General features: G+C 37.6%; 1 protein-coding gene across 1 annotated transcript; it reads right to left on the bottom strand.

The window, feature by feature from the left end:
* Positions 1–7,675: 7,675 nt before the first annotated feature.
* On the bottom strand, positions 7,676–21,940 carry LOC137272409 (uncharacterized). Its single transcript, XM_067804792.1, has 3 exons — positions 21,857–21,940; positions 20,685–20,822; positions 7,676–7,819 (listed from the first exon to the last, which is right to left on the bottom strand). Exons 1-3 carry the CDS (start codon positions 21,938–21,940, stop codon positions 7,676–7,678), a joined length of 366 nt encoding a protein of 121 aa, XP_067660893.1.
* Positions 21,941–27,551: the final 5,611 nt, after the last annotated feature.

Here is a 27,551-nt window from a genome sequence, read left to right on the forward strand (position 1 = left end):
AACGAATTTGAGAGATTGTCAATAATGGATTGGCAAACAAGCCAAATGCATATATTTATTCCGCTCCAATACAACACCATCTTAAGGGATAGATATTTCAATGTAAGGATAAGGTAACAATGAAGGATACTTTTACTACTTTTAACTCACAATTTATTATTGTAACTTAGATTGTTAGTGGATGTACCCTCAAAGGGGGTTAAAGTGTTGTCACATTATTGCCCTCTTGTGAAGTAAATTTCAAAGTTACCACATTTTAAACGTAGGTTTTTTGTTATTTTAACTGTTGGCTAAATTTTCCTACACTTGCCAGTGCCTGAAGGGATGGACAGCCAGGGTCCATGCAGGTAGTGAAAGTAATGTAAGTCTCCATGGCTCCTAGTATGGTGATTTACCTCCAGTTTTTGGCGATCTGTAGTCCGTGTTTTATACTGTTGTGTTCTTTGATTGGATTGTTTGAGCTTTGCTCGCTAGTGTTACATTCATATCTGTGATTCTCTAGCATTTTACTGTCCATCGTCGACAGGTCTTAATCTTCTAAATTGTTACGAGAGAGTGTTTTCTCTCATTTGTATTATCATTGATTAAGTGATAGTTAAGATTGGGTCACACTGTTTAGAGTTTTGGGTTTGAGTTGTGGGTCACATTTCGTATCATATATGTACAATGGAGATAGTGTTTAGCGGCAGGCCTTCTTAATAACTCTCCCCTTACCTGTCCTTGGCAATCTATTGTTTACTTCCTGTACGCGAAGATTCTGAATGAATGATGACGTGACCCCAATACAACATCATTGGTTATACTACATGTGTATGGTATTTCAGCAGTAAATAATTAAGTGACATTTAATTTGATCAGTGAAGTAAATTCATTTACAATAGGATTACAATTATGTATTACAATATGTTTCAGTACGTTACTTCTTAAAATCTACATCGACAAGAGTTTTCAATTAAACAATGAACAGATTGAACAATTTGCATCTTTTTATGTTTAGTGAGTGCGTGAGTTTAGATTTACGCCGCACTCAGCAATATTCAAGCTTTACGGCGGCGGAGACTGGACAAGACAATCCAGTGATCATACTCCTAATAAGCGATATTTCTTCTCAAGTTGTTTGTCGATGGTGAGACTCTATCTGCAATGCTGTTTATTTGTGAGGTCCAATATCCATCTGACAGAGGGACCGGTCCTAACAGTTTGTTTAATTATCTCATTAAGAGAGTTACCTTGCATTGATAACTGGGGATTTAAACAAAATAAACGTTTCGTGCTTAATGTATACTTTCTGGGATAGCAGTTAAAGACTGTTTCTCCAAATATATCTCTTTAGCGGATTTTGATTCAGAATATATTCTGTGTTTTAACATATCCAAGGTAGCTTTTAACAGCAAAAACGATATTATGATTGGCGTCGTGTACCTCCCCTCCTAAGGATCCAAGTACGCCACTACTGACATGTCCGATCAGTTAGAACGGGCACTGTTATACTTATATTCTCAATATGAAATTGTCATTCTTACTGGCGACTTCAATGCACATACTGGAACATTGTGTGATTATTTAAGTTTACATAAACATTTGTTAGAAGAGTTAAATATAGACACTGATGAAATGTCACATGACTTAGACCCTGAAATTGATTTAGAAGAGCTTCGCATCAAGCGGTATTCGTACGACAGAAGTAAAATTAATAATTACGGACATAAACTGATTGATATCTGGACAAAATTCAATTTGTTCATTTGTAATGGTAGAATGGACAAAGATGCAAAGCCAGGAAAAGTTACTTGTAAGAACACAAGCAATGTTGATTATGTTATATGTTCAATTAGTTGTTTACCATATACGAGGGTTGGCTGAAAAGTTCTCAGCCTGAGTGGTTTTTCCCCACCAGGTAGAGACAGGTGTTTGCCACCAATGAGGACAATCATTTAGTGAATCATAGACACAAAAACTACAAACGTACTAATAGTTTTATCTCAACTACAGCTCTTTTGGTAAACCTACCCTCTGAAATCATCAGAAATGGACAAAACTGAATACAGGGCAGTCATCAAGTACTTGCAAAAGAAAGGGATGTCCCCAACACAGATACATGCTGACATGGTCTTTACTCTAGGGGATGATGCTCCTTCATTTTCCACAGTAAAGAAGTGGGCTGCAGAATTTAAGTGTGGCAGACAAAGCCTTGATGATGACCCACGCTCTGGAAGGCCTTCAACAGCAACCACTCCAGAACACATCACGCGAGTGCTGGATATATTGATGGATGATCGACGATTGACTACTCGACATATTGCTAGTGTAGTGGGCATCTCTCATGAGAGGGTTGAGCATATTATCACCAACGAATTAGGAATGACTAAAGTTTCTGCAAGATGGGTGCCAAAGCTCTTGACAGCTGAACAGAAACGTGTCAGGTTCCAGACGTCCCTTGACAATTTGCGTCGTTTTGAAGCAGATCCCGATGATTTTGTGGCACGATTTGTAACCATGGATGAGACCTGGATACATCACTTTCAACCCGAAACAAAACTACAGTCAAAACAGTGGAAGCATCCTGATTCACCAGCTCTGAAGAAAGCCAAGTCTGTTCCTTCAGCTGGAAAGGTGATGGCATCAGTCTTTTGGGATTCCAGGGGTATTCTGCTCATTGATTATCTTGAAAAAGGTCAAACTATCAACGGCAGATACTATGCTGATCTACTGAACCAGTTGCGAGAAGCAATCAAAGCCAAACGACGAGGGATGATCGCTAAAGATGTCCTCTTCCACCAAGACAATGCGCCTGTTCACCAATCGGTGGTGGCCATGTCAACAATCCGCGATTGTGTCTTTGAACTCATTGACCATCCACCTTATTCACCTGATTTGGCTCCTTCTGACTTCCACCTGTTCCCCAAAATGAAAAAGGAACTCGCCTGTCGCCATTTTGCAAGTAATGATGACGTCATTTCCGCTGTGACTGATTTTTTTAGGGTAGCTGAAGAAGATTTCTTCCTGACCGGGATTCGGGTCTTGCAGCATCCCTGGCAAAAGTGTGTGAACTTGGAAGGGGACTATGTAGAAAAATAAATTACAAACGTGGACTTTGTAAGTATTTTTCACAGTGAGGCTTAGAACTTTTCAGCCAACCCTTAGGAGCTTTGAAATTGTTGATTTTTCCCATCTGTCGTTATCAAACATGAATAGTAGATTGCATACTAAGGCATCTAAATCATTTACTGATAAACCTTGTAATTACATCGATGAAACCAAAAAGATATGACTCTTCAAAAAAGGACCAATACAGGAGCAATATTGATATTATCCAAATAGACAAGATAAGCACATTATTAAATGAAGTGGTTGCTGACAATATGAAGGTAAATCAATTAGTAAACAAAACAACTGTGGTTTTCTCAGATGTTCTTACAAACGCACCTAGAAATACGTTTGGCATATGTCCTTCTCGTCCATCTAATTATACGTGTAATGATAAGAACAGTAAATGTAACAAACCCTGGTTTGGAAGAGAATGTATACAAAAACGTAGACACTACCATAAAGCTAGAAAGAAATATCGAAAACATAGGAATGATGCAAATCATATCTACTACCGCCATGTAGCTAAGGAGTATAAAAAATGTATGAACAAACATATGAATAGATATAAGTGTAAACTAGCCACCGAAATCCGAAATAAACAAAAGAAGAACCCAAGGGAATACTGGAAATTACTGCTTAAACGGAAACCGCCTCATAATAATTCTTCCCCTAGTATCAAGGAGTTATATCAATACTTTAAGAACATTAACGCACAAGGGTGTAATGATACAGTCTCTGAACATATTACTGATACGCATGTGTACACAGACTGCTCAACTCTTAACGCTGCCATTACACAGAAGGAAATCTCCGATGCAGTATCACAACTGAAAAAAAGACCAAATCATCAGGTGAAGATGACTGCATGATTGACTCCACAGATTTATTTCTCCCATTCTTAGAAATTCTTTTTAATGTTGTATTGGACACAGGAGAAGTTCCTGAATCATAGTTAATTGGAGTCATCAAACCCATCTACAAAGGTAAAGGTTCATATAGACCTATTGCAATCTTAAGTTGTCTTGGAAAACTTTTTACTAGCATACTTAACTCTACATTATCCAGATTCTTAGATATCAGTTCTTTATTATCACCTTGTCAACCCGGTTTTCGTAAAGGTTACTCTACAATCGACAATATGTTTGTTCCAAACTCAGTCATTGAATTTCTGAAACATTATAAGTACAAGCTATGACTTTTCTAAAGCATTCGATAATGTCTGGAGAGTTGGTTTTTGGTCAAAGATGTTATCTTATGATATTCAGGGAAAGTGTTTTACATTAGTTCAAAGTGTGTACTCTAACATCAAATCTCGAGTTTAACTATGAAAAATCGGCATCTTTTCCAAGTTTCTCTGGGGTTCGACAGGGAGAAAATCTCTCTCCTTTATTGTTCTCTCTCTTCATAAATGATTTAGAATTATGTTTAAAACATTTGATTGTCATGACGTTGATGTATCCATTAATAACTATGATATGAATGTAATCTACATACAGCCTCTGGTACTTTTATATGCAGACGACACCGTACTATTTGCAACCTCAGTAGCATCCCTGCAAAGGTCCCTGGACCAGTTTCATGGGTATTGCCAGATATGGAGACTGTAAATAGTGATAAAACTAAAGTTGTTATTTTTGGAAGTGGGAAGTGTAAAGTAAATAAGCTATCGTTTCATTATGGCACAAAAGAAATTGAAATAGTACATAATTATAACTACCTGGGGTTTACTTTTCACAAAAATAGAAAGGTTTCCTTCGGTATTAATGTACTAGCTACCCAGGCAAAACAATGTATGTTTTTGTTGTTGCAACTGGCAAGAAATAATGACTTACCACTAGACTGTGTACTTAAAGCGTTTGACATAATGATTTTACCTATCATGTTGTATGGCTCTGAATTTTGGGGCCATGGTAAAATTGATATACTTGAAACCGTACATATAAAATTTCTAAAATTGGCCACGGGTCTCAGAATGTCTACACCAAATTACTTCTTATATGGTGAATAGGAAGATGTCCTATCAGTATTCATGTATCCTAAAAAATTATTAGTTATTGGCATAAACTTACTACGACCATGTCCCACTCAAAATTATCGCAGGTAATCTATAATCTCATGTCACTAGATTGTAGTAACTAATCATTCACATCCTTGGCTTAAACGTGTTGAAAATATCTTAAACTCATGCGGAATTAGCAATGTGTATATGTTCCCGAGTAATTTTAGTCGAACATGGTTGTTGAATATGGTAGAAGGTAAATTAAGAGACCATTTTTTTCAAGAATGGAGGAATAACATAGAAACGATCTCTACAAAATGAAATTCTTCAACACGAGAATACAGGTACATCTCTTGGCACACATCGAGTGTCACTGAATTAACGCTAGATTCCACATAGCGCGGTGCCGGGTATTACAGAACTGCTAACATCACATTACGCCCAAGTTAGTAATTCCCCGATGTAACACAAATAAATACACAAAACGAACCTCACAATATCTTTATATGCGGGGATGGAATTTTGATCAGTGACGGCCGCTTGTTCGGTAATACCCGATACCACTCTACAAAGCAGTCGTGCAAGACTTACTGCATACGGTTGCCACTCCAAAACAAAGCACAAAACAGTATGAATTAAACTGAAAATGAAATTTATTATTACAAACAGCAATAAACTTAAAATACATTACCATTATTTCCCCAGATGAAGGAAAGCTTGAAAACGCTTCAAACGTATCTTAACACTCTTATCACATGCAGGTGTTGAGGCTAGAGAAATTGTCAAAATAACAGGTCACAAAAACCATCAAAGTTTCTCATCTTACAACACCGATTCACAATAGGTCACAGCACAGAAACGCCATTACTCAGCCATCCTTCACACCGGCAATGAAAACACTCGGCCTATCCCTGACCTGATGCCTTTGGTACCTGCTGCATCGTCAGTTGTTGCACCATCCACATCTACTGTAAACGTGTCCAATATTAAAACTGGCATGTCTGGTCTATTCCAAATTGGCAACAGCAGCGTGGTGATTAATAATTACTTCCGTGAGTAAGTTTGAAAGTGTGAAGCGACAACACTTTACAGTCGTTCTACTTGTAGATCATGGGCGAGTCTATAGTAATGTACTCTAGGGGTGAGGTGATTTTTCGGTTGCATATAATTGTATACAATTGTTTATTAGTTCTACACTATGTAACTGACAACACTGTATCAATGTGTAAGAGATACAAACAAGTTGTCTGAGCGTCCAAAATAAAGTTCTTGTACTTTGCAAATGTTTTGTCTAAATCATTGCACATCCTGTTCTTGAGTTGGACGACTCCATATCGATTCCCGGAAAAACGCCCCATCACAGCTCTGTGCTCTTGCGCGCGAAAGTGTCCGGATTTCAAACGAGTGTCAGTCGTGCTAGATTGGAGATAAAGGCATTCTGTTTTCATTTTTGCGGTCCTTTATTTCTACTGATTTAAGACCGGTAAATGTTGTTTCATTTATCGGTCTTAAATCAACAGATAAAGGACCGCAAAAATGAAAACAGAATGCCATTATCTCCTAATTATTAAAATTCAGAACTTCCAATCATTGGCTACCAATTGAAACCGGACGCTGGAATAATATTCCAAGAGACAATAGAACCTGTAAATTATGTGACTCCCCAGCAATTGCAGATGACTTTCACTATATTTTTCGCTGTCCTGCCTTAACAAATCTAGGAAAATATTAATACCAACCAAATTATTGAAACACTCAAACATTGTATTGTTTAGATTTTACTGTACAAAAAAACTTAGCAAAGTTTGTGAATGTTATCTCTTCTGCTATAAAAACTGTTAGGTAACAGACATGTCATATCATCAACTGATTTGTTATAATATATTGTCATACTCTGCCGCCATTTTGACTATGTTGATGTGTGTACTCATACCACCATTGGTGGTCTTTGGAGAATAAATGAAGTTGAAGTTGACCAACTCATGACATGAAATAGAAATAGATGATACTAAACGACCTTCCATGCAATGCCATGTATATTAAACGGGTATCAAAACGAGCGAAAGCGAAATGGTTTTTCACGAAAGCGAGTTTAGTATTCTGTATATTACTCTCCCACACAAATTTGTAGAAACTGGCTGCAGCATGATGACTCTTAGCTTTCCACGAGTCAAGGAAGCATTGTGACATACGTCTGGCGGTATTACACTAGTGTAATATTGCCCTTAAGAAATTTATACGGCAGTATCTTGAAACAGGCGAGGAGTAAATGGTTTTCCTTAAATGCTGATGTAGCTAGTTTAATATGTTATACAAATGTAGAATATTATCATTATGAAGTATAAGTTTGTCACAAACCTTTTATTGTGGTTGATAGGAAATACAGATATATTTTCAATTAACAGGCAAAGTACTATGAAAAAAGTATATTTTCACACAGAGAGAAACAAAACTAACATGTACTTTTTAAATTACATCATTTTACAGGACAGTACAATATAACGGCGAGCTATAGATCACCAATAACTTTAACAACCTCCTTTGTGGGTGGCGCTTCAATTTCCCCAAGTGTAACTCGTGCGATTTCTAGTCGATCCTATAGATGGAAATTCTCCAGGATCCCCCACAAATAGCTTTCTTGTCACCAGGACATGGTTCCTTGCATTCAGAGTCTGGATGTTTGGCGTATCCGTTTTTTAGGGCATCACCGCAGAAGCATTCAGTTCCACTCTGTAATTATAATTATCAGTGGTGTGTCAATACTTCCTACTGAATATGTTACACGTGTTTTACTTAACACCAAATGTATCAGTTCTGATATATCCTGTTTCACCTACAGGATATCCAGGAAATCAGCTCAGTATCTCAGCGCAGAACTGACATCACGTTCTTAACGTTTGTCATGGTAAATACATATATACATTTCAATTCTCTCGTGCAGAAATGATCACATTAAGGGTTCGTGGACATTTTTACTTCTTGCCTTTACCAAATCGATTAAAATAGAAAAAAACCTTATCAGACTCTTGTTTGGCACCTGTCCTCTAGCCTTGGTCTCGAGTGTGCGAGTGTGTTAATATTTAATGTCACATCAGCAATATTTCAGCCATATCGTGACGAGAACATTTAACACTGAAGTATGTCATATGTATGTCTTAAAAACCTGTCAAAAACGAAGGGCAGTAAAACAACTAGAATATCGCAGAAAGAATTAAAACTAGCGTGGAAAGTTAAAACTAGTATCACTATTCGGACAATACAATATAAAAACAGGCTATAGACTGCCAACAACTGAAGGTGGATCACCATAGTAGGGACCATGGGGATATATAACTAAAATTTGAGATATGCATTTTGAGTGATATAAGACATAGATAAATCGGATCTTTGCCTACCTCAATTCCAAAGTAGGTGCAGTTCCAAATAAGATGGCTGATCAGTTTGCAATATTCAATTGTCAGGCCTACTGTATCTCCCATTAGGAAGTACGGAAATAGGCGATTGTCGTCATCTTGGTAACACCCAACGTATGTGTGCTGAACTGAAAAGGTAGGAGAATTATGACGAATGGTGAGAATTTAATACACGCTAATGGAATGACTAGTAAGGCCTTCCGTAAAGGAGGAAGTAACAAGCTGAAACGTAACACTACATCTTGATGATTTAACATAACCTCTGGCATCATGACAGAAAGAGAAAAAACTGACCCAACTATATGTGTCATCCTCTAGCTTGTAGGAAATGTATTCTTAAAAGTAGACACTTGACATGAGAAAAAAATGAATTGTAAGAAAATACATACATGTAGGGGAATGGTTGCAGATGGAAGAACGATTGAAAAAAGAAACTTTGTGAAGTTACACTCACGTCGATCACTAAAACGCACCCAACATGAAATTCACTTCCATCATGAAATGTGCACCCATGAGTTGAAGTCTGTGACTGAAAGTTTTAAAAAGCCATAGCAATGGTTTTCCTCATGCATTACTTTAAGCCACTATAGATGAGAAAATGATGAAAAAAACTGACGGAAGCTTTACCACACAACTCATCGGCCAATTACAAGGATCGCAGGATCACATCGCTTTGTGAGGTGGCAATTTATTTTAGCTTGTCCACACAGACCATCTCAAACCTATGGACACGATACATCAATACTGGATGAGTTACCACTACACCCGGGAGAGGCATTTTCGTACAAACACCAAGTCCGCATCATTCACAACAATCCAAATCCCTAGACTGCACCGAATCACAGACCAGTCAGTTCGCAACTGGTTGAAGGAAGTCAGACTTTGCCAGAAGACCAGTGGACCAGTTCAACATCACGTCGTTCCTGTTATCAACGTCAGTGGCTGATCTGTGGAGCATAACAATGCTCGACTTCACGCTGCAGGTGTTTGACGGGACTTTCTCCAGCAACGTAAAGTTCAGGTGTTACCTTGTGGCCTTCTTGATCACACGAAACATACGTGGGATGGTCTTTATTGACGCTTGTACCAACACAATCTCCCACCTCAGTCATTACCTCACCTCACTCAGCACTGAAGCACACAACACTCCTCAAGACAACATTCGGCATCTTCATTCTTTTGTGGGCACAGCTGACAAGCTGTTATAGATGCTGGGGGTGGCCAAACCAGATACTGATATTTTACTAGCATTTTACTAAGTGGCTTTAATAGTCCCTCTGTGGTTTTACCCAACACCTATTCGATAATCGGGTTTTGGACTTTGTAAACTTTGTAAACTTTGTTTCACTGTAACTGAGCAATGATGTTATTTTTAATCTGTTATACCTCTCAGTAAGTAAACTACCCCTTTCCCATGACAATAATTTATAACGTCTTTGATAGGCATTTTAGAAGCTGAGTTCGTGAAAAATGATGATAGGAACATTGGAATCTGTGTCGAAATGTCTCCTTCGCAGAATACAAGAAGCTTTATATCCATTAAAAATGTCGTCATTCTTAATTAATTTATAAGGAAGATGAAGAAAAATGATTACAATGTGATCATCCCTACACGTTTACTCCCAGTTCTAGCACATTTTGACAGGAATTTATAGTTGAGTAGATTTGAATTTATCGTCACATCGGTATTTTATCAGACAGTACCTGTGTATAAACAATGCCGATTTGTGTATGTAATCAGAGGGGATGCTTGCAAGTGATATCAATGTGGTGTCGTTCTCAAGAACTGGGAAGTAGATGGATGAGGGAGTTTAATTTTACACGACACTCAGCAATATTCAGTCATCATCGTAATCTCTCAGTCATTGCCTTGAAGCAAAACTTGTATTTCAGTAAGGATCCCATACAATGAAGAAACTGTCATTATCTGCTTCTATTTAAAAACCCAATCAACAACCCATCCTGACTTTGGCGAGACAGACCTATCCAGGTAAGACAGACTATTTCATGAAGCCATTTCAAAGGACTATCCACAGACCTTATGGACATTTGTTGGTTTATCTAAAACCTCACACACCTCCCCATTTGCGTCTGAGTTCCAATGCATTCAGTTTAAAAGGAGACCTCCAAGTTAGACTTTCAGCATGAACAGACGTGTGAAGAAAACCACAAAACAGTGCCTTCTTGTGATGACTGTGGACCCATGTTTCAAGATATTTCTGATTTGCAAAAACGCAGAAGAACCTGGTGCACCAAAACGTCTTCAATGGGTACACCTGGGATACCCCAAAATAAAGGGAAGTGGAAGAATAATGACAACTTCTCTCCTGTGAAGAGACCACGGCCTCTCTCTGACCGTGACTAATGTGGTCAAGTGTTTACCAATAACCACAACTTACAAAGACATTTACATAATAAACAATGTCCTGTAATGGAAATGATGATAATGAATTTTTAAGAGATATCATAGACAGCAACAGGGAAAATAAGATAGCTGAACTTGAAGAGAGAAATATTTTTACGTGTGCAAGAGCTGAAGACATGATACAAGACGAAGTGAAGAAATTATTCTAAAGCCTGTTTAAAGAGACGTATGGATAATGTATTACCTATTCGTATGTTATGCAGCGGGAGCCAAAGACACAAGGATTACTGAAACAAATTCAGAACACAAATAATATATAAAATGATGTGTTTTCCAAGTTGCACAAACATGAGGTTTGGGTGGAAACCGTGACTGAAGATGCAGATGAAGGCACCCTGTTTAATACAGGGAGTGAAGGACAAAAGGATGAGGGACAATGAGACAAAAGATGTTAAGTAGACTTTTGAGCATGCTCCTATCTCATAGTTCTACTCATTTGAAGCAGGGCTAATAAACAATTAAACCCGTATAGCTCTCTTATTTTATAATATATTGTTCCCCTGAAGGATAGAATGTACCTTTAATAACCTATGCTTTTTAGCTACTAATGAAATCGGGTGGCCGGGTTCGCCTGACGCATGCCATCAGTTCCCAATTGCGCAGATAAATGCTCCTGCTTTTGATCACTGGACTGTCTGGTCCAGACGCGATTATTTATTCAAACTGCATAAAACTGTAATATTGAGGAGAGTGGCATAAAAATATACTCACTACTGGAGGAGTGACATGAGACAACTACGTAAATCATTGTTTTATAACAGCAATTTCAACCCTATTTTACTGAATCCACAGGATACAATTCTGCACTCCACGGGGTATGTATACGCCACACAATACATGAAGCTAACACCAGTATTTCATTATACTGCCTGTTGCTGTGCATGCCAGTAAGCTATGTGTCACATAAGGGTCATATATAGTATTCAAGGACACAACAGGGTTTTTATGTTTAAGAACTTTCAACATTTTGGAACTTTTACAAAAGAACAAGCGTAAGTTTGTTTTCAATAATAAGATATGTCCACTGTCCAGGTACGTGTACAACCACTTGATACGATATACTCACTGACCATCAACTGATTAATTACATTTTCCTGTCTTTCCGGTGAGTTCTCTCCCTACATAATGGAAGCTGACCACCTGTGAGCCCACCACATTACACTGGATATTTTCGACAGTCATTTTCAGAAGTACAGTCTCAGTTTTTAAACAACAGCGGCTGACCACTTGTAGACAGTGTCTCATCAAATTATCAACAGGTTTTCCCTGATTACAGTTACCTTCTAAACGGGTCATACTTTGCGAGCACAGGCGAGCATACAGGAAGTTAAACACATGCCAAGTCCGCACCTTGAACAATTCACGCATGTCATTATGAATGACAGCACTAAATACTTAAAGCTTTTTAATGACTGCAGGGTGGTAATCTTCATGAAACACCTTACATTATTTCATCCAAATACACGTCCCGTTGGTCTGGCTCAGTGAGCATGCTATCTCGGCTATTTGTAGTAGTTCACAAAGTCATTCAAGCTCTAAACTGATTTTGCTACAATCATGTATTCTGCACACATAAGGAAACTTCGGCGTTTGTGTATAAAAATGACGAATATATTTTAAACTGTGTCGCCCTTGAAATTCATCTCATATGTTGATTAATTCTATACAATTCAATAAAAGATTTTTGTGAACACCCTGCAAGCTCATAACATAAAATAACTGGAAAGATAATGTCTGAATGGCCCATTAATATTGAGTCATAGGAAATGGAGTCATGGGCCCACATGCTCTTGTACCGAGAAATGAACATACATTTCATCACACAACTCTGTGATAAGGCAAACGAAAGGATATTACCAGATATTGTAAACTCTGGAGTCGGCAAACTCATAACATAACATAACATAACTGAAAACAGAATTTGTGAATGCACCATTAATATTGCGTTAGGAGACATATTTATTCACTACATTATCATTTACAACCAGGAGAAGTATCAGAATTTAAAAAACAGAAATCATCATTCATACATCATTGCGTACTTACAATTTAACATAATTATCAATTTCGCTCAAGTTGTTCACCATGAGATGCACTCTCACGAGGCTAAAGGATCGTTGTTAAGTTCTAAAACGATAGGGAGACGTGAACTGGCATTTTGAAGTGCCTGACAGCAAGATAATGAACCTGTTGAAAAGATTAAGTAGTTAAGATGATTCTGCTGATCATGTACGCCAAAGCTGTGAAGGTAGCTTTGACCTCAGCAGTGAAAATGAAACTAATATCGGGTTTTCGTGAGGAGATGGTCTTCGATCCAGTGACTGTGACACTGGCAACTTGGCCACCGCCCTATGATCCGTTTGAAAAACATGCATCTACTGGTGCTACGTTTCTAACATGTTCCTGTTGGAACACCAAAGGATCTTTGTGTTTGGTGAGAGTAATACATAATGTTCTCGTCACGATATGGCTGAAATATTGCCGATGTGACGTTAAATATTAACTCCCACATTGTGGGTACGTAAGGCTCATCGCCTCGTATAGTAAAAACGTAGACCCCATTTCTTGGTATGTAGTAGCTTCACTCAGCTACCATTACTGATGTAGACGTTACATTTATATGTTTAACGGATATAAGTCCTTAGTTTGACTCACAATTACATGGCAACGTTAAACTGGTATGTTTACATTCCCTAAATGCATCCGTGGAATATTGTGTGACTAGAAACCTTCATCTGGATGAACTGACCTACACCTACGTTAGTAGTAGAAATTCCACGTTCACATTGCCCCACATGGCTTACATTAACCACAAATGTAATGGAAATAATTAAGAGAAGATATTTTACCAGAACGTAAACAGTCATCAAACTGTTTGGCATTTGTATTTCTGATAACCGGCGTCTGAACATAGGGGGACAAGCTTGTCAACAGAACAGAGCGACAGTCAGCCCTGAACAAGGATTGATGATTCTGGTCACCGACACCAACCATTTCTGTTTGTTTTCTGCCTTAGATATTCATCGGTAATTATACACTTCGGTCTTCCCCCTTGTATAGTGTAATAACGTACACTTTATTGTAACGTTAATGCTTTTGGAAGCATCCTCTTACTTATAATCATTCAGGGTTCAGGGCGAAAACCTTTATTTCACTTTATTACACTATGCATGGTGGAAGCTCGAACTGTATGTCTAAAACATTGTTAAACTTATGTATGTGCTTCGGGAACGTCTAACTGAACGAAGGTCATGAAGTTCTCATTCTTACCTGGCAGCATTAGCCTCCCATTGAAAAAACGAACTCCTGGGAAAGCTGGATCCAAATGCCTTTCACGATAATCTATCGAAGGAAAAGTAAAGAAATTAAATTTTCTTCCGATGTTTTGGTTTTGAAAATTGACACAAAACCGCGACAGAGTTTGACAGAGACTGAATGTTGAGTATATGTAATTAATTTGGAATGATAACGTCTCTCACAAATACAGAGAAAATCACAATAATTGCAGTATACCATTGCGGTATTTCAGATACAATACTGTGCTATGGCATCGGTGCAAATCAGCAAACACAATTTGAGGTTATATGTACTGAAAAAAACTATATATTTGTCTTGTGTCGGTGGTGATTGACTTAACAGTAAAATCTCTAAACTAAGTAAGTGGATAATCAGAAAGTACAGAAATGTCTCACTTGTTGCGATGGTATCTGTCCACAATTCATAGTGTCCGTAATCCTTTAGACACTGGCAATGTCCAGCTTTCGAAAAGAAAAATTGACATGTAATGCCTGTTTTACAACACATCATAGCGCATATCAACCTGTTATTTTCGTTGATGTGCATGTCATTTGCCAAATTAGCTACATTACCAATCTTAGTGAGGAATTTTTCCTGAATGTTGGCGTAAATTAAACACACGATGAAAGCACAAATGAAGGATATGCATTTGCTAATTTCCATTGTTGGTCTGACGTGGTTTTGAACATGTGAGATTTCACCATCGGATTGTCATGGATATAAATTCATAACAACGTCACGTCATACAAAATTGATAAGTCAGCTTTTTGCGGGCACAAAAATCCTTTGCGTTTTTAATGCGAAAGTACTATCGATTGTCATTTGGATATCGGTATGCAAGATGGTCATGCTATACATTATTTAAGTACATAGGAACAATCACAATTGCCATTAAGATATTAGTGTATGATGTGAGTTAATGTATAGTGACTTCTCCCAAGTTTCAATCATATCGTGACAACAAATTCGACGGTGATAAGGATAGTAGAACAACAACAATGCACAGTTAGAATGAAACTAGCACGTAAAGTTAAAATTAATATCACGATACATAGTATAATATAGATCGCCGTCAACTGAAGGGAGGTCATGATATTAAGATCCATGGGGACTCCCGTTGACAGTCTCTACGTTGAGGCCGATGAACCATCTCTTACACAACGTCGTATTAAATTATCCTTACAATATATTACTAACTTACACTCTAATGAATCTAACCCTGCCTATAACTGTGTGTTCAATCCCCTTTATGAGGATTTGTACGACAATAAGTCTTCTCTTGTTCCACCTCTGGGGCACAGAATTAAACCCTTTCTTTCTTCAGCCGGCATTCAGCTGGAAAACATAGCTCCCTCCCGTCTTCTTTCTGCTCCTCCTTGGCAGTTGGTTAGGCCACAAGTTGACCAAACATTAACTGCATTTAAAAAAATCAAAAACGAACGAATTACAATATAAACAAGAATATGATCAATTGAAACATAAATATAGCAATTATAAATCCTTTATTTACTGATGGTTCCAAGGGCGGTGACGCAGTGGTTTGTGCCACCGTCATTGGATTCAGAACAATATCTTCTAGATTAGCTCTAGATCTTCTAGAAGCTAACGCCTTATTAACAGCTCTTACATATATTCAAAGACACCCTCAACGTAAACAATATATATATATTTTAATCTATTCCGACTCTCTTTCTTGTCTTCAGGCTATTAATAAATTATCATGCAAAACATCCAATTTTAATAGAAATAATTGAATTGTATAATAATCTTGCTATTGGCCAATACGACATCGTCTTCTGTTGGTTACCCAGCCATGTAGGCATTTCAGGGAACACAATGGCCGATCTTGCTGCCAAGGCAGCACTCAACAAATCTGTGACACCACTTCTTATTCCATACTCTGATTACAAAGAGAGCATTAGAACTTATATACGTGATCTCATGCGAACGAATTGGGACACTCAAGTAGGTATAAATAAATTACATGAAGTAAAACCGTATATTGGTAACACCTACTTGGGCTGTCAGTCCAGATTTGAAGAGGTTATTTTACGCCGATGTCGTATTGGCCATACTAGATATACTCATGCATACCTTTTAAAAGGAGAGGATCATCCAATTTGTATCCCTTGTGATGGGAGAGTCACGGTTAAGCATACTCTGCTTGACTGTGTTGAATTCTCCATCACTAGGGTCCATGCAGGTAGCAAAGGTACTGTAAGTTCCAGGGTCCCTAGTGTGGTGATCTACCTTCTGTTGTTGGCGATCTATAGTCTGTTTTTATATTGTATTGTCTAAATAGTGATGTTAGTTTTAACTTTCCATGCTAGGTTTAATTGAAATTGTGATATTCTGTCCTTCGTTGACAGATTTTACCACATGCATATATTTCATTTAAATGTTCTCGTCACGATATGGATGAGATATTGCTGATGTGACGTGAAATTTTAACTCACTCACTTACTCCATGTGGACTTACAGTACTTTTGCTACCTGCATGGACACTGGCTGAGTTTACACCATCCCTTAAACCGTTGTGCATTATGCTTAGGTTTAGCCACACATTAAAATGCGGTAGATCAACATTTACTTCGAATATTTTGAGACTTACATTTACTTCAGATAATTGTATAACTCAGATAATTGTACGTTATACTTTATCTACAAAGTATATGAACCATAATTTATCAGTCATTTGATCAGCCAGTTTAAATTCTTTTGCCTGCTGCACCGTGCACCTTTCGTCACTAGGGGCGCAAAGTGGGGGACCCACACCTGTAGGCAAATACCCATATGAATGGCCAATACATCAACGTCGTATTATGACCTCCTCAAATCTGGACTGGAAAAGGAAGTAGGTGTTAGTTAGTTTTGTTGCATGTAATTTATTGATACCAGCTTGTGTCTCGTTTAGGTGCACAATCTGGACTGGAAAACGAAGTAGGTTTTAGTTGGTTTTATTGCATGTAATTTATTGATACCAACTTGTGTGTCTCACTTAGGTGCTCGATCTGAACCGGAAAACGAAGTACGTGTCAGTTGGTTTTATTGCATGTAAAGTATTGATACCAACTTGTGTGTCTCACTTAGGTGCACGATCGAATGACAGTTTTGTAATCGGAGCATGGAATGGGAAGTGGTGTCACAGATTTGTTGATTTCTGTCTTAGCAGCAAAATCAGTTTTTGTGCTATCAACAGTTCCAACATGACTGGGAACCAAAAGAAGACGATATCGAATTGGCCAGTAAAAAATCAGTACATACAACAAAGAAAAAGTATGGGAGCAACCTAAACTCTTATGGTCACATATAAACGCAGTGAGGTCATTTATACTCTAAGGTAGATACAACTTTAAAACAAATTGTGAAGCAACTGATTTAATATACATTGAGTTTGTGTGGAATTAATGAATCATTGTCAAAACAGCGAAAAACATGGGTACCAGTACGATGTTTGATTCAAACGCCTCAAAATGGAAAATGCATATGGAAGAGAGACTTCCATATTTTCAACTCGGTGAGAGCAGGAGAAAGGAGAGGTTGCAAGAGGTGCAATAAGGGTTGTTTGCTTATTACACAGACCTTGGTAAAGAGGATTAAAAACACAGTGGCATGTCGGATTGGACTCACTGGAAAACAGTTGTGTATCTTACAGCAACTAGTCTTGTGTTTTAGAGAGCCTCATGGGCCTGGACGGAGAGGCTGTCAACGGAAGAAGTTCGAAAGGATCCAAGACAAAGTCTTAGACCTCGGTGGTGGGCAGAATCTAATAGTTTAAGGTTGCTGTTTATGGTTCCACCATATGCAATTGGGAACAAAGAATGAAGTTTGAATAGATAGAATTAAATAGGAAAGTTTACGTCTCTGACCAATAAAGAAATACTTTAGGGCGGTGTGGAAATATTTTGCCCTGCTTCCCCACAAGGAGTAGCTATTAGCGTTACCCAGTACTTATCACATGAAGGTTGCACTCCACGACTGGCACATCTTTTATGTTAAGAACAGGTTCTCGTAGGTTTACAGGTTTGAATTCCAACCCGGATTCGAACACAAACGAACACAATAGGAGGCACCTGCAAACGAAGTCAGCGATCACACTCACTCCGCAACGATGACCTCCATGTGGGACTTACACACAAAAGTAAGTGTTAGTTGTCTGACACTGTCCCACAGCCTTGCTTCAGCGCAGAAAATTCCAGAAGGTTGATACAGTGCAGAGAATTTGTTAACACTAAAATCTTTATTACGTCTGTTGTTATAAATACAAAGTATCGGCTGTTTATACAATTTCCTGAGAGGGTACGTAAGCCCCAAAACTTTTGAAGTAAATTTAAACTTACATGGACTTTTAGATGTAGCATTCTTGTATTTTGATTGTGGTTAACATTTGTTACAATCGCCAGCAGCTGAAGGTACTGTAAGTCCCCAAGGTCCTTAGTCTGATGATCTACCTTCAGTTGTTGGCGATCTATAGCCTCTTTTCATATTGTCTTGTCCAAATGGCGATATTAGTTTTAACTTTCCACGCTAATTTTAATTCTAATTGTTATATACTAGCGGTTTTACTGTTCTTGGTCAACAGGGTTTTAGTTTCTGATATTTTTGGTATGGAGTGTAATTTTAGAGTGTTCTCGTCATAGTACGGCTGCAATATTGCCGATGTGACGTTAAATATTAACTCACTCACTTAAAAGACTTCATTATTACCATCACAACAGTCTGAATTAAAGTGCATTAATCGGCACGTTGCAGTCACGATGAAAAAATAAGATCTCTAAGTCATGCTTCAATGGACACAGCAAAAAATGGAATTCTGTTATAAACAGCAAATGGTACATCTGTGGGTCATGATTAACTTGTGTATTTACGTAGTTTGGTGAACCTAGCATGAGTAGTTTTGGTGATATGCTCTGGACAAGGCACATTTGGCAGTATATCGTGTTTCCATAAAAGCAACAAAACGTATAAGTATATGTTGTTTATAACTACAATCTTTCAGATATATACAGTGTTCCCAGAAATTATTGAGAAAATCTTTGTTTTTTTCTAATGATGCTAAGATTGGAAAAAGGGCTTTCACTGTGCACTAAGCATACTAAATAAGGGAGACAACTCATGAAGGCTTTGAAGGCAGCTCATTACGTCAATAGTTATTTCCCTTGTCTGAGCAGACGGCTTCCTGTGTTGACATGGCAGAATTTACAGCAAGAGAGAAAAGAAAGCTCATTCTAGATGATTTTGAAAGGGGTGAGGCTGATGCTAAAGTGTTAGCTTGTGGACATGGTATTCCTCTGTCTACAGTATACAGAACTTCAATATATATTCAAACAGGAACTGGGATAGAGCACAAAGCAGGGGCAGGTCGGCCTAGGAAATTCAGTGTTGTGGATCGCCGAAGACTTGGGCAGATTGTGAGTAGGGGCAAATTGAAAAGTGTTGAGAACATCAGAAATGAAATGATTAGCAGAGGAAGTCCCCAGGTACGCAATGAAACAGTTACTTAATTACAGAGACTTAATTGGGTGAAAAAACGTGGAATTCCCTCGCCGTTGATGAAAGATGCACAAAAGGAAAAACGTTTAAACTGGTGTGGGACTCATGAAAATCAAGATTGGGATAATGTTTTCTTTTCGGATGAAAGTTCTGTTTGGCTTTTCCCTAATTGTGTGAAAATCTGGACCAAAGATACTGTCAAACCTATCTACCAGCGACCAAAACATAGCCCGAAGTTTCACATGTCGGGTGGCATATCGGCTCGCGGAGTGACGCCATTCTGTTTTCACGGGAAACTTGACAAAAGAAAGATACGTTGACATTCTAAATGGTCACTTTCTTCCGACAGCACAAACATTGTATGAAGATGATTGGATTTTCCAGCATGATAATGACCCAAAACACACTGCGCGCTACACAAAACAGTGGTTGTCGGGCGAAAATGTTCAAGTTTTAGACTGGCCCAGCTACAGCCCAGACCTAAACCCAATTGAGAATGTGTGGGGAGTCATGAAGGACAGAATATTGGGATACCCTGTCACACGATTACCTACAAACTTTGATGGGTAGTGTGCCTAGGCGTATTCAGGTATGCATTGCTGAGCGAGGAGGTCTAACAAAGTACTAAAACAAGACTGAGACTGTAAAAGGATGATGTTTCAACATGTTTATGTAAGTAAAACGCCAGAAGTTAATAAACGTAATGAGTTACATGACGCAACATGATTCTCAATAATTTCTGGGAATAGTATATATTATATGTCAGCATTTTGCCTTTGCTCAGAGAAAAGTTGATTTCAGTGAAACACAAGAGTTTGAGTAGGTCACTTTGTTTATTCATAAATCTGCATGAACATCAGAAGTCTCAGACAGCGAAGGTGGTTCTTTCCTCCTCAGTGGGTTACACTTGATTTCGGTGAATTTCTAGACGATCTACAGCTCACATGGTTTCGGTGAATTTCTAGACAATCTTGTAGACGGAAATTCTCCAGAAACCCCCACACGTCGTGTTGTTGTCACCAGCACATGGTGTGTTGCATTCTGAGTCTGGAAACTTGACAAATCCCTTTCTGATGGCATCGCCGCAAAAGCATTCTCTTCCACACTGTAATTAAAAGTAAAATGTGCAATACCACTGTTAGGATATTTCAGAGGCCAAGTCAATATCTTGTCGGAGGACTAATGGTGAGTGAGTATAGTTTTACGCCGCACTCAGCAATATTCCAGTGGTCTCTAGACGACTGAGTCTGAATCAGACAATCCAGTGACTAATAGCATGTGCATCGATCTGGACATATAATGTCAACCAAGTAGTCAGCGAACCTGACCACCCTGAGTCGCCTCTTAGGACAAGCATGGGCTAGTTCTAGCTCGGTACTTCAGGTGTTTCGTAGAATTAACATCCCGCGAATAATGTTGGTGCACATGGCTTTCATTTCTCTAGGTGAAAAGTGTAGAATCTCAAAGGCTTTTCATAAACGATGTTTTTCTTGTTTTCTTTACCAAATGAGGTAAAAGTACACACTGTCAGACCCTGTCCCTCGTTTGTCCCTCATAAGCATTTTTTTATTCTGATAAGCTATTAGGATGTAGTGAAGCTCATGGACGTATTCTAAATGGACCAAAATGTTTTAAATGATGCTTGTCTCTCTGCTGTCATTGTCACTTTCATTGTGTTATTATGGTTTATGTGGATGCAATAATGGCCTAAACGTGAATATCAATACGTATAGACATTCAGTTACATACATAGGTAGATGGCCTTAAACTATACCAAAGAATAGGTATTTATTTACCTATGGGAGTTGTAACCAGGCTAATTACGCCTGATCTGGCTCATTACTGAATATTACTATTACTATAAAGATGAACCTTTTTCACCCTGACTCTCGTGTCTGAGAGTTTCGGCCTATCACCTAGACGCTTATTGCAATGTTTGTTTGGCACCTTTCTTTCTGCCTTGGGCAAGATCTACATGGCGCCTTCAGGGTGGAACTGGCTAATCACTAGCGAATAATCAGTTAAAACGAGGATTATAACGAGGTTGGTATTTACCTGTGTATTTAGTGTATTTAATCAACACTACATGCATTACAGACTATTTTATCAAATGATACTTTAAACTGCATCCTTGTCTACCTCAGTCCCAAAGTAGGTGCGTTTCCAAACAAGGTGGCACATCAGCTTGCAGGATTCAGTTGTCAGGCCTTTTGTATCGTTCATTATGCTGAGTGGAAGTACCCGGGTGTAGTCATCTTGGTAACACCCGACGTAGGTGTGTAGAACTGTCAGGGTGGATAAATCATTTTGCTTATTGGTTGCTAGAAGACACGGACATCATATTTGATACTATCATCAACGTGTAATTGGTTAGAAATTCACGCATTTTCATGGAAAGTTTAGAGTGAGTGAGTGAGTTAAAATTTAAAGTCACTTTGGCAATATTTTTCAGCCATATCATAAATAAGACAATATATAGATTAACAATAATGAAAAATAGATCGTACAATCCTGTCAACGAAGGAATGTAAGATAACTAGAATACCACAAATATACATTTAAAACTAGTAATTAAATCTAAAACATTTTAGCTGTATAGATCGCCAACAACAGACGGTAGATCACCATACTAGTAAAGTAACAAGAATACTACGTATCAAACTCCTGGTAGGTTTACATTGACTTTGACTTTCGGACTTACGTACCCTCTCAGGAGGCCAATAATTATACAATACTTCAACCCCCTTTGAGGGTACAGCCACTAACAACCATTAGAGTACGAAAGCCTAATGCTGCCACTTGTGTAGCATGAAATAATTTTTTCAAAGACAGTTCTCGTTACTTCAATTATTTGCTCGTTGCTTCGACTATTTTTTAGTTATTTCAATAATTTTCTCGTAACTTCGAGTATTTTCTCGTTATTTCAAATTTTTGTCATTGCTTCGATTAATTTCTCGTTACTTCGAGAATTTTCTCGTTACTTCAAATTTCTTTCAAACACTTGAAATTTCGAGTATTTTCTCGCTATTTCAAATGTTTTCGTTGCTTCGAGTAATTTCTCGTCGCTTCAAGTTTCTTTCAAAAACTTGAAATTTCGAATATTTTCTCGTTACTTCAAGTTTCAGTCAAAAACCTGAAATTTCGAGTATTTACTCGTTACTTCAAGCTTCAGTCAAAAACTTGAAATTTCGAATATTTACTCGTTACTTCAAGTTTCAGTGAAAAACTTGAAATTTCGAATATTTACTCATTGCTTCGATTCATGTTTCTTAATTTCTAAGTTTGATTTCTGTTTTCATTGCTTCGATTAATTTCTCATCGCTTCAAGTTTCTTTCAAAAACTTGAAATTTCGAATATTTACTCACTGCTTCAAGTTTCAGTCATAAACTTGAAATTTCGAATATTTACACGTTGCTGCAAGTTTCTTTCAAAAACTTGAAATTTCTAATATTTTCTCGTTACTTCAAGTTTCAGTCAAAAACTTGAAATTTCGAGTATTTTCTCGCTATTTCAAATGTTTTCGTTGCTTCGAGTAATTTCTCGTCGCTTCAAGTTTCTTTCAAAAACTTGAAATTTCGAATATTTTCTCGTTACTTCAAGTTTCAGTCAAAAACCTGAAATTTCGAGTATTTACTCGTTACTTCAAGCTTCAGTCAAAAACTTGAAATTTCGAATATTTACTCGTTACTTCAAGTTTCAGTGAAAAACTTGAAATTTCGAATATTTACTCATTGCTTCGATTCATGTTTCTTAATTTCTAAGTTTGATTTCTGTTTTCATTGCTTCGATTAATTTCTCATCGCTTCAAGTTTCTTTCAAAAACTTGAAATTTCGAATATTTACTCACTGCTTCAAGTTTCAGTCATAAACTTGAAATTTCGAATATTTACACGTTGCTGCAAGTTTCTTTCAAAAACTTGAAATTTCTAATATTTTCTCGTTACTTCAAGTTTCAGTCAAAAACTTGAAATTTCGAGCATATACTCGTTACTTCAAGTTTCTTTCAAAAACTACCCCGAGCAAGATGACTTCCTCATAGTCACACACACCCTACACCATCCGAGTTTCAGTGGTCATGAAACAAACTTTCACTTCAATAGGGTGGATGCGCACCCATGCAAACACGGTATCTTCCCATAAAGCAGACCTCACAAAAGACAGACCGCTTAAAACAACACACTTTAGGGTTGTTTGCATAAGGCTTAATTAAGCTGATAATAATAACATGTGCCCAGATATGGAAACTATATTTTTTTAATTCATTTAATGAATTATGATTTTTATATTGACACTTTTTATATTAAAAGTGCTTGAGATCATTCTCAGCTTCTCAAGCAACTCAGTTCTCGACTACTTTTCACTCTCATTACAAGTAAACTAAGAAAGATGGAAATGTGTTGTTACTATACTCTGTAGTGACTGGTAGAAGAACAAACAGAATTTTGTTTCTTTTCTCAAAAACACAAAAGGTGAAACATGGAACATACATGTATATGTGAATATAATTAATATATTTACATACCATTTGAAAAGGCACAGTGTGTCATATATTTGGATAATTTGAGAGTGAGTGCTTGATAATCACATTTCATGAGGAAAATACATGTACAGGTAGAGGGATTCACACAGAAATATTTTGTTGAAAATGATATTCGTTGTTGTTCGGCAAGTGGTGGGCATATTAGTAAAACATGGAATTCGTCACATATGGCTTGACTACAAAGATTACAAAGTCGGATTTCTTTCAAACCATTCAGACAGCGCCCTGTTTCCATTGGTAACCTATGATTTGTTGTCCTAAATTTTGTCAGTGAAATTCTACTTTGTAAGGTTGGTTTAAGATAAGGTTCTGGAATAAGTGCAATGTCATACATTGTGAAATAAAATCCTTTTGATGATTGAATATTGCTTGAATTCCAAGATTGAACAGTCTGATCTAACTCACTGTACTCACTATACTATGTACTGACTCCGGGTGAACTCATTAATGGAACAGAGGTATAGAGCATGGCTGAGCTAATTAGTGTACTCATTGAGTTTATCTTACAGGAGGTCAGTCATTTGGGAGTGAACCGCAACTAAGAGTTAACTATGAAATGATACCATATATAACTTTGAGGATTTGACTGAAGTCAATTTGCTCAAAACGCTTACCAGTACGAATTGGTTTGCTTCCAGTCTCCACATACAACATGTAGCGAAGCAGTTTTCTTGAAATATTAAATGAACAATTTCAACAACACTTAAAGTTTCATATGGCCAGATTTCGTATAACCATTTCTAAACCTAATGTTGTCTTTTTTTTATCAGGACACATACCACAATTTTCAACGGTACAGCTTAATTAAGCCTTATGCAACCAACCAGAAAATGTGTTGTTTTAAGTGGTCTGTCTATTTTTTGGGGGTGGTGTTGGGTGTCGATACCGTCCGAAGCATATTTAATAAACTGTTCGTGATAACATCATCAGACTTGGAACACATATCAAGCGTGATAGACAGGTTTGCCATTTGGGGTTAAAACACAGATATGAATCTTTTGCGGTTTCCATCCAAATGTGACTTAGGCTGTGGATATGAGGATGCCATGTTGCTCGTGGCAGATTTACTTAAACTATACATGCTAGCTTCATCACATTTGGTACACATATCAAGCATGATCCATAGATGTGCCATTTGATGGTTATACTCAGATATGATTTCTACTTTTTGCTGTATCCATGGACACGTGACTTAGGCTGTGACTGTCAGGATGTCATCTTGCTTGGAGCAGATCTCCTGCAATTTACATGCTGCCTTCATCAAACTTAGAAATTAAGAAAAAAGAATCGAAGCAACGAGTAAATTCTCGAAATTTCAAGTTTTTGACCGAAACTTGAAGCAACGAGTAAATACTCGAAATTTCATGTTTTTGACTGAAACTTGAAGCAATGAGTAAATATTCGAAATTTCAAGTTTTTGACTGAAACTTGAAGTAACGAGAAAATTCTCGAAGCAACGAAAAATTATTTGAAATAACGAGAAAAGACTCGAAGCAACGAGTAAATAATTGAAGTAACAAGAATTGTCTTTGAAAGAAATATCTTATGCTACAAAAGTGGCAGCATTAGGCTTTCGTATTAGATAGGTCTCTCTGCAGAACATATCAATCAGAATTCATCAATAAAATCAATTTCCTTTTAAAACCAATAATTAAATGGGAACTAACAGTGTTAAAAAGATCTTTAACTGTTTTGACAGTAAAATATTTGTCCCTTCTGATGGATGTTATGGTTAAGAATTTACCGTGACAAACGATGTGAGAAATCCCCTGTGAACCAGCAAAACAGAACAAAGACAAGTCATAAACGTTCAAATTATGTATTATTATGCAATGGGAGCAGGGTATGCAAGGTCACAAGTCAATTTCACAATGCTGATTACAAAGTCTATACAAGTGACACTAAATCTAAGGCAATGGGTCACAAAATATAACCTAGTAAACTCACCAAAGTCTTAGTGTGAGAGAGAATCAACTATGCAGAATGTAAACACAGCGATCGGTCTGACAGCGGTTAATGTAAGCCAGGCGTTGATGATTGTTGGCAATGATGTAACTCCAATGAATGTGTGTCCTCCAACTCGGCAACTAGCATTATATGTATACTCAGTCATTTCCCGAACGTTTGGGCACATACAACCATCGTCAACACTGTAGAATGCCCTCGAATAAGTCTCCCAGAAGTAAACACATAGAAAACTAAGAGCAGATAAATTCCGGAAAACCAGAATCCTAAAAGTGCTTACCATTTATTAAACGAAATGTGACCCATCATAATTATTATTCAAAACACTAAATGTTGTGACCCATCAATAATTATTACTTAATTAATAACAAAATATACAGGAAATACACGCTCGTAACATGGAGAATTCAACAGTCAAGCAAGTTCTGCTTGACCATGACTCTCTCATCAAGGGATACAAAACGGATGATATTCACCTTTCAACAAGTATTAGTGAGAATATCTAGTATGGCCAATACGACTTCGCCGCATGATGACCTCTTCAAATCTGGACCCGCTTGCACAGAGCAATCTTAGTTACAATTAGAAAAAAACAATGTTGTACGTTATCCATCTGTAGATTATTTTAATGATAAACTAAGACTAAATCATTGACCGAAAACAAAATACTAGTATATGTCGAGATATGCGATGTCACAACATGGCATACATTGCATTTTGCCACGGCAGATTTTACGGCAACGGCATACGCAAAGGGAAACCACTCCCATCTTGCGTAAAAACTATGATTAGCTGCCCTTGAGTTATGGCAAAGGTCATGGCCACTGCTAATCGCTTGCAAACACCTTACTATCCTTTCCATGTTTATCAAAAAGGTATGGTGTTAATACTTTTTCGAACACTGAATCGGGTGAGAATTGTACTTTATGACATCGACACGAAAATGGGGTTGTTCTCTACCGCAAACAACGATATTTCTGACGTTAAAATCGATGTTACATTCTCCCTGTTGTTGAAGTGTCGAGGCAAATCATACAGTTTTATGCAATACAACAGCAATAACCAAACGAAAAGCTAATTGTTTGCGTGAAACTGACATCATTATGCTACCGACTATAATGATCTTAGCTCCTTACAACTGGTTCAGACCAATTGTAAGTTTTGATTTAACTTACAGTGATCTTAACCTTTGTGCAAGTGGATAGCGATTGTAGCCGAAGCCTAGGATTTACAACAATTGAAGGGGTAAGATCGTTTTGTGCAAGTGGGCCCTGGACTGACAAATCAAGTAGGTGTAACCAGTGCATGGTTTTATTTCATGTAAGTTA

The sequence above is a fragment of the Haliotis asinina genome, chromosome 1 (assembly GCF_037392515.1).
Source record: "Haliotis asinina isolate JCU_RB_2024 chromosome 1, JCU_Hal_asi_v2, whole genome shotgun sequence".
In the NCBI taxonomy this organism is placed as follows: domain Eukaryota; kingdom Metazoa; phylum Mollusca; class Gastropoda; order Lepetellida; family Haliotidae; genus Haliotis; species Haliotis asinina.